The sequence below is a fragment of the Clarias gariepinus genome, chromosome 3, assembly GCF_024256425.1.
Source record: "Clarias gariepinus isolate MV-2021 ecotype Netherlands chromosome 3, CGAR_prim_01v2, whole genome shotgun sequence".
NCBI classification, from domain to species: Eukaryota; Metazoa; Chordata; class Actinopteri; order Siluriformes; family Clariidae; genus Clarias; species Clarias gariepinus.
In genome coordinates this window covers 36,537,536-36,557,292 of record NC_071102.1, presented here as the reverse complement: position 1 = coordinate 36,557,292, position 19,757 = coordinate 36,537,536, and the positions used below count along the sequence as shown (strand labels likewise).

Here is a 19,757-nt window from a genome sequence, read left to right as displayed (position 1 = left end):
TCCAATCAACTGAATGTATCACAGATGGACTCCAATCAAACATTTCAAGGAACATCTCAAGGATGATCATTGGTAACAGGTTGCTTCTGACCTCAATTTAAGTCTTATGGCAAAGCTGTGAATACTTTTGTACATGTGATTTTATTATTATTTTTTATTTTATATATAAATTTGCAAGAATTTCAAGCAAAGTTCTTTTACATAGTCATTATGGGGTAATGACGAGTAAAAATAAACAGGGGAGGTGTAAGGCAACAGTGCTAAAAACTATGCCACTGTCTTGGCAACAATTATTTAGTAGTTTAAATGAATAACTCAATACTAATTTACTAAGCATTTGGGCCTGTATTCACAAAGCTTCTTAGAATTCTTTCAAAGAGCTCCCATCTTAGCCTAAATTGTCCTAGCTGGGAGTCTTAGACTAAAACCGATTTAGAAAACTTCTTACAGCAACTTTGAGTAAGGAAAGTACAAAAACCTTTATCTTAGTGAGGGGGTGTGGTTGACCCTGTTGCTAGGGATGATGCAGCAATTCAAGGACTGTGATTGGTTGATAAAAAAATAACCTCTGACTTCTGTAAAGGTCTTGAAATACACTCTTTGTTAAAAATAGAATACATGATATCATAATGTGATATATGACTAAATATATTAAACTTAATTAAAACAGCCAAAAGTTGAAAATATGTCTACTTTAGAAGCAACCAATTTCCACACAGTAGTAACTATATTAAAGTTCTTACATTTATTTACCATACTGATTTTATTATTACTTTTATTATACCATTTTAGATTCATGGGAGCAAAATGGCTGACCTTTTACCAATTTACATGATTGCATGTTTGCAAATGAAGATTATGTAGCGAACAATCCAAGAGAGATGTAAGGAAGTAAAACAACAAGAAAACCAAATTGGACAGAAAAGCAGTGTTTTCTTTTATCTTTATGTTCAATATTTGGAGAATATTTCTTCTTTCCACCATTTTGTCCTCTGCTATAGAAACTCTTAAGCCTCTTAAAAGTCCTCCTCTCTACTCTTATTAATTTTTACCCTAGGAGCTGTTTTTAGGGCTAAGATGTTTCGTGAATCATTTTTATCTTAACTAAGATTTAATCCTAAATTTAAGGGAAAATTTTAAGAAAATGTCATAATTATAAGAATTTTCTTAGAATTTCCTCTCTAGGAGCAACTTTTAGGCTTAAGAAGCTTTGTGAATACGGGCCCTGGTGATTAAGCTCCTATATTAACCGATGGACAGAGAAAGTTATTCAGTATTTTAGCATTAAGAAACATCTATAAAATCTTTGTTTAAAGGTTTTAACTGTTATAAAAGCTGCATTATGGAAAAGTCTTTGGAAATATGAACACGCAACAGAACGAGAAAACCCATTTGGCTCAGATTATTTTATTTACTGCTTAACACACACAATATTTCATTTTAATCTCATATTTCACATTTAACTCTCATCTTTAAAAATGCTCATTTATCACCTCTGACCTTTACAGCTAAACACTTTACACCAAACCATAACATTCTCCTAAGTCTACTAGGTCTAACTACTAGGTTTAACTAAAAAAAACAGTCTCATGATAGTGAGACTGTGATCTAACGCTTCACACATAACCATTAGAAATGTTCATACTGTATAAGTATATGTATAAATGATTAAACATGCTCCTGTAAGTGCTAACAGCAGGCTGTTGACATTGTATTGTGGTGAGAGTGCAGGTAATAAACTATCCATTAACCATCCAAACTATCCTCCTGTCCACTCATGTCTCCTTCGTCACCATCATCCTCCTCTCCTGTAGTCAGATGCTGATTCACACGCGACAGCAGCAAGGGCAGGTCCACCACCATCTCCTCCTCTTCATCATCTTCATCACGGGGAGGATAAAAACGCCGAGCTTTTGCCACAAACTCATCTGCAGCATCCAGATAAATTAACCTGTCCTGAGAGAGAGAGAGAGTGTTAAGCAGTAGTTGTGTGTAATCGTCTATAGGTGTATGTAGGTGTATTTAATTGCGTAGTTGTGTGAGGAGTGTGTAGTTGTGTGTATTTAATTTTGTGTATACAATAGAATCTCAGTTCACGAACATAATTCATTCATAAATAGTTCTGCTCTTAACCCGATTAGGTCATACACTGGTGCAGGTTTTTTCCATGGGAATACATTGAAATAGAATTAATCCACTCCTGATCACTTCACTATGAACTATATTTAAATTTTGATTCACTTTGTTTATATAACTGAAATATAAGAAAAAAAAAAATTAAAAGCTTTAATTATACAAAACAAATACAGCACTAAATAATATATATAAATTGTACAGGAGAGAGTGAACACTTCATTTTTTTGTGTTGTTAATTAACTTTTCTTAGGGAGAGCCGCTGATGGGAAGGAATAAAGCTGAGGAAGAGGGGTGGGTAAGAGGTTAATGTTTGGAAGGAGTGTGCCTGGGTAATTCTCCTTTAGTGGTTTTCTCTCTTTTTTGTTTCTTGGCCTCTGGTTTGTATGCGACAGCCGTTTTCACTAAAAATCTATCCAGAGACATTTGTTTTTTCGGTGCGGCATAACTGTCCTAAAGTAAGACACTGCGTTATCGCTCATAAGCTGTCGCACTCTGTTCACCACAGTTTTATCAGGCTGCTTATTCTTGGATGTCAGTCCACTCTGCACAAAATTATTTTATCATGTGTGCGATCCGTGACCACCGACCGAACAAAACTGATGCTGGGCGACGCACTCATGCCTTTATTCAGCTGATATCGGCAGCAGAGGTGTCAAGTTACAAAGTACAAATACTTCGTTACCTTACTAAAGTAGAAATTTTGGGTATCTATACTTTACTGGAGTAATTATTTTTCAGCCGATTTTTTACTTTTACTCCTTACATTTTCACGCAATTATCTGTACTTTCTACTCCTTACATTTTAAAAATAGCCTCGTTACTCCTATTTTATTTTAGCTTGTCATTCAAAAAACAAGCAAAAAAAAAAACATCTGAATAAATCTCGCCATCTGGATGGAGCGAAATTGATTGTGGTTGTGTTATGAGTTCGCGTTATCCTGCCCTCTGCTGTTCTTTCTGGGTACTTGTTTGTTTTTCAGATGGGTGTTCCTCCAGATAATTCACCGGATGTGGCAATTGGTTCATCTCATCAACCAACTAGAATAAAAAAACCACCCCAAACTCCTTTCAGATGCCTTTTGTGCCACCGCGTGCGTCTTTGTATTGCGTTCCTGTTTTTCAATTCGACCTTTGTATGCCTTTCTCTCTGAGTATATTACCAGAGAGAACTATCTAGTCCTGCTGTTGATACGACCTAAGCCTGTTTTGACTACGAGTGTGGATTTTGTTTTGGATTTGTTAGCCATTGATTAGTATTACCCTTTGTAAATATTATTGTAAATAGCACGGTTCATCATATTAAGGGTTGTAGGAGGTTTGACGCCATTTCTTTTGTTGTATATATTTTACCCTCTGTTTTTTTGGTTAGGGAGTTAGGGAAGGATTATGTATTTTATTTAATTTTCTTTTTAGGAATTTAGTTCATCTCAAACAAAGATCATTTTGTTGATTATTTTGGCCTTGTCAACCTCTGAAGTTGGAACCCTTACCTTTTTGCCCAGAAATAAAAAGAAATACGTTTTCCAAATCCCTGTACTAAATAACCAGTACTTTTACACTTTTACTTGAGTATAAAGCTTGAGTTGAAAGGAGTCTTTTTAAACCCTAGTATCTATACTTCTACTCAAGTAATGAATGTGAATACTTGTGACACCACTGAGCGGCAGCATGGGAGGGTGGGCTCTCTGTCACGTCTGTGAACAGAAACAAATTTTAGGTGAATTTTGGGATCGTACCTGGGGGCGTTCGTGAACTGAGGTTCCACTGTAGTTGTGTATAAGTGTATTCAGTTGTGTATTTACTTGTGTATGTAGTTGTGTGTAGTTAGGTACAGATGTGTGTAGATGTGTTGGTGTGTTTAGTCATAAGGGTTTGTTTATGTATAGTTGTGTGTTTTTTGCCTCACTTTACACTACACACACACAGTTATATAAACTATAGTTTGAGTTCCCCCCCGCCCCTTTACCAGGATGAACAGGTATCTCTCAGGTGGCGCCTCTTTGCTGTTAAAGATGGATGTCTCTGAGTGCAGGGTCTGTAACAGGCTCCGAGCCGCCGCTGCGTTCCTCATTCGGTCAAACGACGCGCTAGTGTTGACTGTCAGCAGAGACTCCGCCTCCTGCATGAAACCTGACAAATCATTTATAATAAGTGACTAATACATCAAATACACCAAAAGTTAGATATAGATACAAAGGTCTCTCTCTCTCTCTCTTTCTCTCTCTCTCTCTTTCACGAATGCACACACACACACACACACACACACACTCACCAAGGTTCTCCAGGATCATCTTCCACTTGTCTCTTACTTCCCTCCTCACTTCTCTCATGGCCTCAATGTCTACACTCAGCCTCCTGTAGCCCTGATCATCATCATCATAATCATCATCATCATAATAATAATAATACATTTAGTTGCTTATTTGATTTGTGTGTTTGTGTGTATACCTGTGAGCCCCGGCGTGTTTTAGCTCGGTTCTGCAGGAGGTTATAAAGCGCTCGGTCATCGTCTCTCTCCGAATGTGATGGATCACCGGGTTCACTCCACAGATTCGTCTCCTGGTCTCGTCTTTTCTTTGCCTCACGGTCAAAATATGCCAATGTCTCATTGCTGACACACACACACACACACACACACACACACACATACTGATTGGCTCTAATGTTTTTCCTATAGGAACAGCTTATTCACTGGGTTTTTTTAGCGTGTAGATGGGTGTTTGACATCAGTGTAAGGAGTCTCCAGTGTGAGTACTGAGAGGTAAAGCTGTAACTGTAAGTGTTCATACATCTGCGGCACAAAGAGATTTACACTGCTTTGTGGTTTATCAGTAACATGCAGAAACAACTCTGATTATTATAATTTTCATTTTTATGAGAGTGAATAAAGAGAGACTGGTGAGAGAGTAAGTGTGTATAGCTGCATTTCAGTGACAACATTAACTCACACTTAATAAACATTCGTTTAAACACTAAATGGATAAAAAGTATTGATGTTCTTTAATAAATAAACAGTTTTAATTGTGGGTCAGTTGCTATGGTGTACATGGTACATGGTGTAAGAGAAATCAAACACCGGGAGACATGCTGTTAGAGAAAAATCATCATTCACTCACACACTCAGGTGGGAGTGTGTGCGATAAATACCTGAATATCGGCCGCTTTTCATCTTCGTTCTCATCACTGATGCAGCAGCAACAGCAGACTCGAGCACAGAACCTCTTACAGGCCGCACCCATCCTCACCGAGCGACACGGACGGAGGAATGGAGGGAAAAAGAAAAAGAAAAGAAGGACAACGGGGTGTGGCCTGAAAAGTCTTGATCTCCCAGTGTGTGTGTGTGTGTGTGTGTGTGCACCCTTTACACTTACCCATGTCCTGTAATGTCAAAACGGAGGATTGAACGGAGGACAGATCTATTAATGAAATATACATTTTTACATCTGTTAATCAAGTGACAATAAAAACTTACTTTTTTATTTAGTTAAAAATTACAAACACAAAGAGAGAGAAAGAGAGAGAGAGAGAGAGAGAGAGTTTGATCATCATGTGAGACAGCATGACTCTTCACTGTCCTCAGGCTCATTAACAGATAAGATACAACAAATCCTTTTATGTGTGTGTGTGTGTGTGTGTGTGTGTATGTGGGTGTGTGTGTGTGTGTGTGTGTGTGTGTGTGTGTCTGTGTGTGTGTGTGGTTGGTGAGGTGGTGAGGTATCAGGGAGCACTGGGGTGGTGTGCAGGGCTGTTCTATTTAGGGATAAGTTCTGAATTTTACCGAACTTCCCCTACATTGTAAAGAACCTTATACTGTATAGTCTGTTATGCTCTAAGGATGATTTCACTGTAATAAGTGTGAAATAACTGTTACACAGTGATGGCTGTTGTACTATCAAATAATAATAATAATAATAATAATAATAATAATAATAATAATAATGCAGATTATGTGTAATAATAATGCAGCAGTGTGTGTGTGTGTGTGTGTGTGTGTGTGTGTGTGTGTTTGTGTGTGTGAAGGGTGTGTGTGTTATGTGGCTATACTCAGAGCAAATCAGCTGGAGCAACAGAATACCAAGGGGTCCAAGATAAGGCAGAGAGAAAGACTTCCCTAAACATGCCCTAGGAAAAGGCTTACAGCATCATGGTGTCCCGAGTGAAGCTGACAGAATGGCTCCCTGCACCACACAATGATGAAAGCCTGACAGCAGAGCTTTGCTATAAGCTGCACTCTCTGGACAGTGCAGTTCAGTCAAGCTCTCTCCAAAAACCCACAAGTCAGGCTCTTATGTCCAGAGTCTTAGCCCTAGACAAGGTTTAGCCACATGCAAATTAGAAGAACCATGCAGTCACCATGCCAAGTGCCAGCTCAATGTCTGCGCCAAGTTTACATTTACATTTAGGCATTTGGCAGACGCTCTTATCCAGAGCGACTTACATTTTTATCTCATTACACATCTGAGCAGTTGAGGGTTAAGGGCCTTGCTCAAGGGCCCAACAGTGGCAACTTGGTGGTTGTGGGGTTTGAACCTGGGATCTTCCGAACCGTAGTCCAATGCCTTAACCACATGTGCCCATACCAAGTTTATCATAGTTCTCATGCTAAACTCATGACCCATGCTATAGCCATCAAACCTCAAGCTGAACTCTGCCTCATTCTGTCACAGACTTGGCATCTAAGGAACTGACCAGAGATGTAGTGTGACACTTTGGGAAGGAAGTGGGGTTCTGTCATCTATTTGACATCCATCTATCATCCATCTCTCCTTGTACAATAACAATTGTCCTAGGGCACAGTCATTGCATCCCATTAAGGAGTGCCTTACCAAGGCAGGGCAATTTATAGCAATGTTTCTAGGATTCTAGAATGCTATCTGGAATCTATAATCACAACATTGCGGCAGTGGTAGCTCAAAGGGTTAAGGCACGGAGTTACTGATCAGAAGATTGACGGTTCGATCCCCAGCTCCACCAGGTTGCCACTGTTGGGCCCTTGAGCAAGGTCCTTAACCCTAACTGCTGCAGGGGCGCTGTATCATGGCTGATACCCTGCGAAGAAGCTCTAATAAAAAATAAATAAATAAAAATGTCTATATTTAAAAGAAAATAGCAATGGGGCTAAAACCAAACACTGTGGAATGGCAAACTTTACTTTAGTACACATAGAATAGTCCACAAAGTCTACACCCTGTAAGTCTACAAATTGTCTACAAAATGATCAGTCAAATAAGATCTAATAAGCCAGGAGAGAGCTACTCCCCCCTCATCCCTACTACATTTCCTAATCTATAAAGTCTGAGCAGTGGTGTCAAAAGGTGCACTAAGGTCAAGTAACACAAGCAGAGACATGCAACCCTATTCAGAGATTTACCACTTAGTGCTCTCTGTCCTGTGATGAGGCCTAAATCCTGACTGATACATTTCATCAATGTTATTTCGATGTAGACAATAACATAACTGCTGTGCTACAACCTTTTCTAGGATTATGGAGATAAAGGAAGGTTAGATATTGGCTTATAGTTGGACAGCATGATCAGCATGCCTTGGGCAGAGGTCACTCTCATACCTAGCACAGAACCAAAGTCTTCACATGACCACGTGCAGTCTGTTTGATTGCCTGCATGGGCTAACAACTGGAATCGTATTCATTGTAAAATTTCACACAGTCATACACAATACGATATGCAGTGAAATGCTTAAAGAGTGCAAGAGAGAGAGGATAACTTGGTACTGCACACAGGGACAGGAGAATCTTCTGTAGAGGCTGTGAGAGGACTGGGGATGCACCCTGTGCTCAGGAGTAAGGAGCTGATGGAGCTAAAGGCAGAAAACAGCAGCACATGAATTGCTTGAGATGGCACAAAAAGAGGGAGAGATTTGTCAGGGAGGATCAGGAACCACTTTAGAAAACTAACTGTTCATTAGGGAACAGACAGGAAGCTAGAAATCCAAAACACTCGGCAAGAAACAAGGAACCACTTATCAGTCCAAGGGCCAGATATCCAGAGAATATATTTGCTTAGACAGGCTAGTGATGGAAAAGATAAAGTCTCGTTATGAGGCTTGTATTGAAAGGGAAGTTCAAAAAATGATAATGTGAATGACCAAAATGACTCCCCAGTTTGTGGGATACACTTCAGTTTCAATCTAAGTTTCATTTCCTTGGTAGAAACAGGCTGTATTTTGTGGATTGTTGTAGGTAGTTTGATTTGTGAGTATGTGAAAAATTTATATTTAAAGAAAAACAATATCATAGGAGGTGTTTGAATAAAAACTGCATTCATTTAACAAACATAGTACGTGGTTTGTAGTCTCCCAGTAGGGGTCACTACTGAACTGTTTGCTAAATGAGTCTTTAAATAAATAACGTTTTCTTAAATCAATCAGTTGACTCAAACCTCTGCGCTTTATGAAGCCTCATTTAGCCGTCAGTAAATCAGGCAGAAAGGTATAACACCAAAGAGCAGGCTGAGAGAGCAGATCCTAAAACAGGCTGGGTCAGAGGCCCAGAGGACAAATTTAGGAAACAAGCAAATTGGCTGAAAAAGACAAACATCCTGAGAGACAATATGGCAAACTGACTGAGAGACTGAGGTTTAAATGAAGAAGGAGCGAGAGAGGAGAGTATTTAAAATCAAGTGTAGCTTATTAGAAGGGCGATGCTGGGGCAGAGGAGGAAAATGGTGTGAGAGAGGAAAAACAATCAAGAAGTGTGTGGAACCATGACGAAAAAGACACTGCTTATGGATATTGCCAGAGCCTCATGTTTGAGTTTATTTACCTGCACAAACATCTGTGTAATAAATGTTTTCTTGCATTTACATCCTCGTCTCTTCTGATTCTCACAATTTATTACACATTGTGCTGCTTTAGACGTCTGCAGGTTGCATGAGCTGAGCATTGGAGCAAAGATGGTAAAAAGCATTTATGTGCTGGTATTCTGTTCTGTACGTCAATGTTTATACATCGTATAACCACATTCTAATTATTTTATCCCGTAAACAGTAATATCATTTTTATACTGTTTTAATCACTTTTCTTCTACATTAATCACAAAACAGAATGATACTATCAACATCAGTTCTAGTTTTTCATCTCACTACAAGAGTGGAGCCTCTGCTGAAGTCTAAATATTTATTCTTCATATTTCTTGGTGAAGGAGATCCTCCTGTTTTTGTATAGTACAGTATTTAAAGCACATAGACACTTAGAAAAAAACATTGCTGATGTTTCTGAGTATCATTTTTAATTTTTTGATAACCCTTGTCTGGTGTGGATATTAATATGCTGTGTAATGCTCTCCTCCTGTGACCTTGACCTTAGCACCATATGATCCTTAGCTTATTGTTGTTTAGTGCCTTACCTGTGTCTGATCTACATATGGATGTAGCTTTTCAGTATCTGTATGAGGTATGCACAGATAAGTCCTGCACATACAGTATATCCTCACTACTTTCCGAAATATGATGTGTATGACAATCAGTTAAACATGTTGTAGTGCATGGGCATGGAGACCCAGAGTCTGCACTGAGATGATGGTCTAAAGGGTTGAGCTGAATAAACAGGCACACCTAAAACCTACTTGTGTTGTATTATTAACGATCAGTTTCTCTAACCAATGTGTGTGTCTCTCTCTCTGTATGCTAGATTGAGACTTCTGTCTCCTTATTTACCTTTTGATATATTTTCTTGGTCTGATTTTTATTATAAATTATATATAATAAATAATCTCTACTCTGATTGGTCAGGCTTCAGGTGCTGCTGATGGTCATTGCAATTGTGTGTGAGTGGTGAGCCTAAGAAAACTAAGAGGACTGCAAAAACATTTTCTCTTTTAGTCATTTTTATTACCATGCTGTGGGTTACAATATATTTTTTATTTCACTAAACAAACAGTGTGTATAGTATGTAGACCAACAACAACAACAACAACAATACTACTACTACTAATAATAATCATTTTAATTACACTAAAAACAATAGGGACTTTCAAACCCTTGGTGTTCAGACCATAATACTTTCTTTTCTTTCTATTCTCAGAGGATTTCAGTGCAAAAAAATAAAATTTGCATACAAGCAACTAAAGAATTCTCTAAATGATTAGAGCTGATAATCGATTCATTTCTTGATGTTTAGAGTTATACTTTAGAATATGATATGAGCTTTTAACAAAATCATTGCTTGATGAAAAGCATTCATCTCATTGATCAAAAAATCTAAAATAACTGGCAAGTGTTCCTTTTCTAATGTCTCGATGTAAACATTAGGAAGTAAAAGTGGAATTTTGAAGACACGTATACACAGTTCACTGATCCATAAATCCCATATTTCCTTAAATTAATTTTTTTAAAGTTTACATCTTCATCATACGGTTGTGCATTCCTAATATCTTGTACATTTTCACACTATAATTGCATTTACATTTTACACCTTTACATATTTAAGCAAGTTAATTTCCTTTACACATCTCACCATTTAAAGTTATTTTGTATCTGAATCAGATCATCTTCAAAGTAATTAATAATTTCCTTTCTAACTTAAATTTTTTTTTTTTTTTTAATTTTTTGTTAAAATAAAGCAACATGAAATCATTCTTTATATGTAATTATCCAAACTTGCAATGGCTTCTGGTTTTGTGTACTGTTTCCAATTACTGGGGATCTCATCTGGTTTGAATGTTTTGTTATAGTGTTTTTCCAGGTCTTTCTGGAATCTGCACATAAACCACTTCCAGTAAATGAGCTCAGAGTTATCAGGGGTGATGCTCCAGGAAGCATATACTCCTCCTGCTGATCTGTATGATTTGTATGGACACGAATCTTCTTTATCATAATTGGGAACGAACAATCTATCACTTTGCACATTTGTTGTGCAGATACCACAGGTGAGATTTGTTGTGTGTCTGTAATGAGTTCCTGTGATCCCATTAGCTCTGTGGAAGGGGACACTATGATCTCCATCATGACCTTCTATTGTGTTGGTGCAGATGGCATAACAGAATGGACACTGAACCCAGCAACATTGACAGAGATGTTCAATTAGGATCTCATCTGGTTTCTTCCTGAAGTTCTCCATTTTTATGTCTTTTGAACTGTTAAAGCTTGTGTGCATCTCTGACATCGTCTCAGTCAAACAGGTATTAACAACCTCCTGTAGAAAACTAAACTCTGTCATTTCTATGTGATCAGTGAAAGTTATTTGTTTAAAGCTTATCTCATCCTTTACTGAGCTGAAAAAAGATCTCAGCCACATGTCTGCATCACCACGACTGTTCTGGACTTCTTCAGCTGCAAGGGTTAAAGCATTACTAACTCTCTGTTCCTTGTACTTTAGATCTTCTTTGAAGAGGTGCAGAACCTTGGAGTCATTTTCAGTAATGTACTTATGAACTTTCTCTGAGATGAAGTGTCTGAAGTGCTTATAAGGATGACAAACATAGTCCATGTACTTCTCAAAGTTCTCCTCCTGTGCCAGACATTTCAGGATGTGTTTCTCAAGGTTTGATCTGTTACCATTAAACTCAGACATGTCTGATCTGATCTGTGCTGCTAAATCAAAAGCAGTTTTATTGTAAGCTGCTTGTAGGATGGATTCTTTCAGGTTACTGCAGAACAGTTCACCAAATATCGTCGCTGTTGTTGCTCCTTTGCAGTAGTTTTTGAAGACACTGTAAAACTGTGGTTTCAGCTTGGACAGATAAACTCTCGGATCATTTGACTCTTTGAATCGTTCATGGTGCTCAGTAAATCTCTGGCTCGCAAGCTCACAGACATGAAGACAGAGATCCAGAGTAAATTCGTTCTTGAGTTTAATTTGTTGGTCTTTATTATGATGTCTGACTCTCTCTTTGACATGGTCTGTTATTAACTGTATATAGCTGTCTTTATATCCTAGTTTCTGAATTTTGATGCAAACTGTTTGGAATTGTTCCTCAGATTTGTGGATGATGTTTCTGGTCAGATCCCCTAATAACTTATTTCCTTCACAAGAAAGTTGTGGTTTGCCATCTTTTGATTCCTTAAAGGTGACAGTGGATTTTATTTTATCTGTTAGCTTGTGTGTTTGCTCTTTGTGAGTAACATTGCCTTTGAGTAAATGTATGTAATGCGAATAATCTCCCAGGGTGTCTATATGTTTGTACTCTTCGTGATTTTTGCGCTCATACACAGAAGCTTGATTATTTTCTTCAACCAAAATTGTTAACACGTCCTCCCAAAAATTAAAAGGTGTCTGTCTAGGTGCGCCTTGTGTCAGATCAGTGACCCAACTGTCCCAGACTTTGTCAAATTCATGTTGAAGAAATTGTTCCTCAGTCGCTTTGCCTTTGTGTTTCTGAGCAAGTTCTTTGCTGAGATTAAACAGCTTTCCATCATACTCGTTTTGTGTCCTTTTGTGCTCAAAAATCTCCCGTGTATTCTGCAGCTGAATAACATTATTCAAACTCCTTCTTGCATTATTCACAAGGTCTTGAAGAAGCTGTGTGATTTTCTGTTTATATCTCACTCTCCACTGAATTAAAATGTCTTTGTCTCTGTCATTTTCAAAATAGTCCTTGACTGATTTGTCCACTTCCTCTTTAGTTTTTTTCATTTCCTTAAAAAGTTCTTTTTCTTCTATCTTCTCCAGGTTTTCATTTTCAATTCTGTTGTAAAGTCTTTCTTCAATAGCTAACATCTCACTTCTGAGAGACCAGCTCCATTTTCCAAACTTAGTCTCTAGTTTTCTGTAGACTGCTATTTCCAGTGTGTTTTTGAAGCTAAACACAAAGTTCTCATTAAGTAATGCATTCCAAAGATCACTGATGCGTAATTTAAACTGTGAGAGGGACAGAGCATGTGATGTTGCATTTTTTTGGAAAATTTGTTCCTTTAGATTCTTAACATTTCTGCTGTATGATGGGTTTGGTGGTGCCATTGGTGGACTTCCCTCCCAGAGATGTGGAAAATAATGAACATCATCTTGTACATCAAATTCAATAACATCACTAAAGGATTCAACAAAGCTGTCTTCTTCTTTAGCAGCTAATCTTGTCATTTCATCCAGTTCTTCCTGCAAACGTCTTCTTCCCTCCATGTTTTTCTCTCCAGCTGTGATGTCTCCAACGTTCTGATGGACAAACACACAGCTGGGATTCAATCTCACCTTCTTCATCCTTAAAAAGGCCTGAACAACAATCTGAAGAATGTCCTGCAGCTCAGCAGGGTTCTCTCCAAAAATGTTGATTAAGGTCAGGTTCCCAAGACCTACAACAAAGGTGGCGAGTTCGTTGTCATGATTTCGAGTGGACGTTCCTGCGAGCTCAAGTGCTCGAAGTCCTTCAGTATCAACAACTAAAATGTAGTCAAACTTGAGCTTATGCTTCATTTCCTCTGATACTCTGACCAGCTGCATGAAGGCTCCTCTGGTGCACCTTCCGGCACTGACAGCAAACTGGAGTCCAAACATGACATTGAGCATGGTGGATTTTCCAGAGCTCTGAATCCCTAGAACTGACAACACAAACACTCTCTGATCACCCAGGATCTTTACAAGTTCATCTAGAACTGCTGAAACCCAGATCAGAGGAACATAAGCAGCATCTCCATCCATCAGCTCCATTGGATGGCCAGATATAATGAGCTGAGCTGCAAGCCTGGGGAGAGCAATCATGTTTTCTCCTGTTTTGCTGTGTGTTTGTACAGAAATAAAAGACTCATATATCTGACCCATCTCTCTGAGGATGTGTTCCAAACCAAAAGCTGCAGTCAGCTGTCTGGATATTTCTTCAAGTTCTGTCTGTTCATCTTTCATTCTACATGAGGTATCATGTTTCTTCTTAAGCTCTAAAACCCTGTTCCATTTTTCATCATATTTGTAATAAAGAGAAGAAAGCCCACTTAGGGTGCATTTGTCCAAAAGAATCCCAAGCCATTTTAAAAAATATAAATGTTCATTTCCAGCTAGATAATTTAGTGAGGATATAAATTGTTTCATAAGATCTGAGGGACCACATTTGTGCTGCTGTTGACGGATGTGTCTAATTTTTCTTTGCTTTTCACTCTTGTGTGCTTCTGTGTTGTTCTCTGGATGTCGATGCAGGTCTTTGTTTTCCTTACACCAGTCATGCCACAGTTTTCCTTGACAGGGCAGATGTTTGTCCTTCAGTTTAGATAGTGGTAGTTTTCCTTCCAGTAAACTTATTATCTGTGTTGCAGCTTTTTTCCCTTGTTGGCATTCAGCATTATTTTCATCTTTTATCCAGTTGTTACTGGACATATTTTCAAGTTTAAAATGTGATGTTGATTTTGAAAGACACTCTTTGATAGTTGTTCTGAGGTTCTGGTTGACATCTGATTGATTTCTTTCTTTCAGGCCAATTTTGTATTTTCCCGGCCGAATCATAGTTATACCCGAGTTATCCTCAGAAAGGAGAAAAATTACTGGTTTGTTGTCTCTGCAGACCTCCTGGATCATCTCTGTATATGTCTCATTTTTTGGATCAGATAAAAGTAGAACATTCACTGAGGACATTTTGATAAGGCTATCCAGTTGCAACTTGTTACTTTTTGCATCACCATGGAGATTACAAAATGCAACACAGTCCGTAAAATGGTCTGTTTCTTCTCCAGATGGGCAGTACCAAGCTATTTCCACCACTCCATCCATCAGTACCCGGTTCTTGCTACTGCCTGGACAGTGTCTGTGGAAAAATGTGTGATGTTTTTCATTGAGCAAGTTGTTCATCAGCTGAGACTTGGAACAAGCCACAGAGCCAAACCTGAAGAATGCCACCATTGCAGTTTGTGCTTGAGAAATGGGCATGGCTTTTTGAACTTTACCAGAGAAGTCCGCTGCCTTCCAGCTCTTCTTAATTTGTTGAAAGGTCCACAGAGGAAATTCGATCTCTTTGGAAAAGGGATTGGGCACCAGCAGAGGCAGAGCATACTGACACTGAGACAGCTTAGTCACTATTAGCTGCTTCAGGAAATGATCAGAGCGGTGGAAGACCGCCATCTGGACATCCATGGGGTGAACAGGATCTTTATGACTTTCATTATTTAAAGAAGGTGAGCACAAAACATCAATAATATCAGTTTGTTCTTTGGCTGGTTCAGTGAGAAATGAAGCAGGACCTTCTTCTTTAGTTGTTAGGTACCTTGCATTGTAGTCCATCATCACCAACCTTTGGAGAAAGGTTTCTGCTAACTCTTTGTCTGTTTGAGGCTCCTGCCAGTGAAATGAACGTGGAGTTATTTGGAGAACATCTGAAGTTTTCAGTTTATGGTTTTCTGTGAGATTAAGTCTTTTAAAGACTTCCTTTGTTTTTGACATATCCATCTTTTTCTGGAATATAAATATGTATTTATTATTATTAATAATATTATTATTTATTATCATAATATTAATAAAAATAATAATAACCCCACAAAAATGAGCAGTGTAAGCTCTGCTGCTCTCATTATACTGATCTTCCAGCTTCCTAACACTCAGTATGACTGCAGATCACAGGTAATAAACTTTTGCACTCAAGTAAAAGTACTGTTAATTTAGTGAAATTTTACTCAAGTACAAGTAAAGTTACCATTATGAAAATCTATCTCAATTAAAAGTAAAAAGTAGCTCATTAAAAATTTACTTAGAGTAAAAGTTACCAAGTTACTCTTTTTAACAGTGGAGGTGGGACGGGGGAATCTAGAGTAGTTCAAAAAAGACAAGCGGATATACAGTAAATCTCAAACTAGTTGTTTTTAATTGAAGGAACACCTTTGCGTAATAAAGCTGTTGCCTCTCTTGTGCTTGAAATCAAAGTGGTCGCTTAAATATGGTGTGACGCTTTGCACCGAATAGCCGAGGGGAAAAAAAGCCGAGCTCATAGCCAAGATTAACGTTCAGCACAAAACCTTTATCGGTCTCTTTCGGCGTCACAAAATTATAATATAAAACACAAAGTAAAAGTAAAGAAAAGGGTAACAGAATTGAACGTTTCGCGGGTGAGCAACACCCCTGAGCTCTTACTCCGTTCTCTCCTTTTCATGCACACCTTCACAGCGCAACACTGCGGGAGGGGTGGCAACTCTTAAGGGGAAACTTTCATAGATAATGTGTTATACAACATAGAAGTGGCCGTTACAATGGCCAGGGGTGTGATCATAAGAGTTTAATGGCATTTCGACTTTCAGTTGGGTCTGCATCACTGGCATCTGTTGTGTCCGTCTTCATCGTTCTTTTGAATTTAGCACGTTTGTTCTCCCCATAAATAATTTTTAATTTTCATGCATTTATTTTTTACTTAGTACCGAATATGATTTCAAATGTAGCGAAGTACAATACTTCAAACAAAACATACTTAAGTAAAGGTAAAATGACAAATTTTAAAAACTACTTTAAAAAGTAGAAGTACACAAACAAAGTACTCAATTACAGTAACGCGAGTAAATGTAATTTGTTACTTTCCACCTCTGCTGCAGATCAATCCCTGCGACCAGTTATAACCCAGATGAGGATGGGTTTCCTGTTGTGTCTGGTTCCTCTCAAGGTTCCTTCCTATTGCAATCTCAGGGAGTTTTTCCTTGCCACCGTCACCCTTTGCTCATCAGGGACAATCTCATATTTCTGATTTATACATATTTTCTCACTCATTTCAAACTTTTTGATTTTATAAAGCTACTTTGTGACAAAGACTGTTGTTAAAAGTGCTATGCACATAAAACTAAATTGAATTAAACTGAATGTCTTCATTTTTTCTGTGTTAAAAACTTAGTTTAGTTGTAAATTGTCAAATAGCCATTTATGGTTATTTTTTAACTATAGGGTTAATAATGATATAAGTAAATATAGTTTTAGTGACGTATTTGAAATGTCTTCCTGGGTAATTTTATACTTACTGGTGTTGATCAGATCCAGCTCATGAAGGGGTCCTCAGGTCAGCATACAGATAAGAAGAGTGATAAGTGACACTGACACACACTGCCGCCGCTCACTAGGACTAGACTTATCTGAGTATGTAAAAAAGATATTTAGCAATAAATAAAACTTTTCATAAAATCGTAAAGTGTTTTACATGTTGTATTTTAATCAGAGTGTCAAATAATGATGGAATGCAGGCATGGATTAATTGTGTAGTAATTTCGAACGTTAAGACATTTATTAAAAGGAAATCAAAAACAAGACCAAAACACAGGAATAGTTCAAACGACGAAAATTATGGCGTTATATTCCTGCCACAATTCTGAGCGCGGGGTTTGACATTTTGAGAGCCGACAAAGCACTTTATGCGCGTGCAGTGTCTCCACTGCGCGCTCAACATGTTCTCTGCGCACGCGCGACTTCTCGATTCTGTGCGCGCTCGACACTGCATGCATGCGCGTGCAACATTTATTTTCTGTGCGCGCTCGACTCTGCCTGTACGCTCGCTCAACTTAGTCCAGTGTTACAAACCCAGAATGACACTCTAACACTGGTGAGCTCATTGACAAGACAATGGAACAATGTGTTCAGGCCAACATAATGGCGCAGAGCGCCACCTAGGGGTTATCCCTGACATAACCGCGAAAGAGGCAGCCCCAGTGGTCCGGAACAACTAAAACAAAAAAACGTTTCCTGGACTTTGGGTGTGGGCTTGGCACAGAGATAGCAACGTGATTTGCTATATTGAATATTTATGTTTGCTCCGCTGTTTGTTTGTTTTTTTTGTTATGTTTATTGTTAACTAAATAGATAATATTCTAAAAAACAATCAAACAATTCCAGCATACATTTGGACGTTTAATGACTGTTAAAATAACGTCCCTCCGACACGTCCCATCATGGCTGAAAAATAGTACCGCAATGAAAGTTAAACGGATGTATTTGACTCACATCTGATTCATCAGTGGTCACCACATGTCCAAATGTTTTAAGGCAAGGTTATATATTGAACAATACTTAGCTAAAAGTTGTGACATGAGAAAACTGTTTTAATAAGTTGCTATTCACAGCCCTCAGTCAGTTTTGTAAAAATATAAAATGTAAATCCTTAATATTTAAATTTTAAAAAGAGTAAAATATAACACGAAACAATAAAGCCATACCATGTGCTGGAGTCGCTCTGGGGGTGCAAGCTGTTTCAAAGTGAAAGTGATAACTGTGCTTTTTTGGGGGGCAGGATGATGAAGTTTCCCAGAAGTCACGTGAGAGCTGTTTTAGCGGTTCAAGCTGATCTTATAAAATGTTTTATAAAATACAGTGGAACTCAACGTTATCTTACACAATTCATGAAGGGTTAAATTTGTATTATCGGAATCAGGTTTATTGGCCAAGAATGTAAGTAAAAGTAAGCTCACCCCACAGGTTTTCAATTGGGTTGAAATCTGGGGACTGAGATGGCCATGAGAGGAGCTATATATATATATATATATATATATATATATATATAATAGAGATAGAGAGTCAGCCAAAAAAAAATCATATACACTTTAGGAAAAGCTCCTCTCATGGCCCTGGACTTCTTGGCCCACAGCAGCCCACCACATCCCACATCATGATACATCAGCTCATTAATGTGGAGATTAATTTTTAAAATATAACGGCATATAAAAAAATGCTATTTAAACATATTTATTTAAATGATCTCTGAACATATATTTAATATTTGTAAAGCAAAGAAACAAAGAAAAGGACATTAAGACAAACAATATACTGTATAAAACTATAATGACAATATTTTAGCCAGTCAGCGGGTATCATCTTTATGCAGTGTAAGATATACTACTCATCAGTGTAAGCTGCAACATGCAGGCGTACTGAATCTATAAATCCTTGTATGAACTGTTACATGATTATATGTGACATTAAACTTGCTTAATTATGTCCACAGGCTTCAGGGCATCTCCTGGGTGAAGGTCAGCAGAGTTTGATGATGAGGAGAAGGAGAAGATTTTTTTGTATGAGAGTGTGAGGATGAGAGTATACATTTGAAAGAGCTTGTGCATGAGAGACAGTTTGTGTTTATGAGAGATGAAAGGATTCCTATGAAGGAGACAAAACAGATAAGTGATTATTTATTATTTTTTATAAATTATTTGTTAGTTTTAAAAAAATCAATATGCAAGACAATATAGAAGTATGGTTAAGCAGAGCTTACATCTGATAATAACTACTTCCCTTTTCTTTTAATTAGATTCTCAATTCTCTCAGCAATGCCATCTACGACCTGATCACTATCCAAAGCCTTTAAACATCTTTTTTTTTTTAAGCTATGAGCATGAAAGCTTCTAGATGCTGTTGTGTGAGAGAGCTCCTCCTTGTTCCTACAACAAGGAACAAATGCTATTAATTTTTAGAAAAAAACAGTGTAATTAATTAAGGTTTATTAATTTAATTTGATACTTATTGCATTCTAGTGTAAGGAGCTCATTTCTCAGCATTAGTTTGAATTCATATTGACTACTATAGAAATATATAAAATATATAAATTGAGTAACTAGTTCAACGACTAGGGTCGGTGCTTTCAGGGGCCCCCGGCCCTGCTATAGGAACTTTAAAGGGAACTGGGTGCATGGAAGCCTACTTTTACAAGGCCCTCTTAGGCCATTTACATTTAGTCATTTGGCAGACGCTCTTATCCAGAGCGACTTACATTTTTTATCTCATTACACATCTGA

At 37.9% G+C, this 19,757-nt stretch overlaps 2 protein-coding genes across 3 annotated transcripts; both read right to left on the bottom strand.

The window, feature by feature from the left end:
* Positions 1 to 1,412: 1,412 nt before the first annotated feature.
* Positions 1,413 to 5,485, bottom strand: mreg (melanoregulin). The gene is made up of 5 exons (XM_053493107.1): positions 5,284 to 5,485; positions 4,585 to 4,747; positions 4,409 to 4,499; positions 4,103 to 4,266; positions 1,413 to 1,956 (listed from the first exon to the last, which is right to left on the bottom strand). The coding sequence occupies exons 1-5, from the start codon at positions 5,373 to 5,375 to the stop codon at positions 1,747 to 1,749; spliced, it is 720 nt and encodes a 239-aa protein (XP_053349082.1). The 5' UTR covers positions 5,376 to 5,485; the 3' UTR covers positions 1,413 to 1,746.
* A 4,419-nt stretch (positions 5,486 to 9,904) lies between these two features.
* Positions 9,905 to 18,224, bottom strand: LOC128519494 (interferon-induced very large GTPase 1-like). 2 transcript variants are annotated; one of them, XM_053493236.1, is made up of 3 exons: positions 18,186 to 18,224; positions 17,001 to 17,111; positions 9,905 to 15,459 (listed from the first exon to the last, which is right to left on the bottom strand). In XM_053493236.1, exon 3 carries the CDS (start codon positions 15,451 to 15,453, stop codon positions 10,732 to 10,734), a length of 4,722 nt encoding a protein of 1,573 aa, XP_053349211.1. In that variant the 5' UTR covers positions 15,454 to 15,459; positions 17,001 to 17,111; positions 18,186 to 18,224; the 3' UTR covers positions 9,905 to 10,731. The 2 variants fall into 2 exon arrangements, with proteins under 2 accessions (XP_053349211.1, XP_053349212.1); XM_053493237.1 differs by having other exon boundaries at positions 9,905 to 15,342.
* Between the last annotated feature and the right edge of the window lie 1,533 nt (positions 18,225 to 19,757).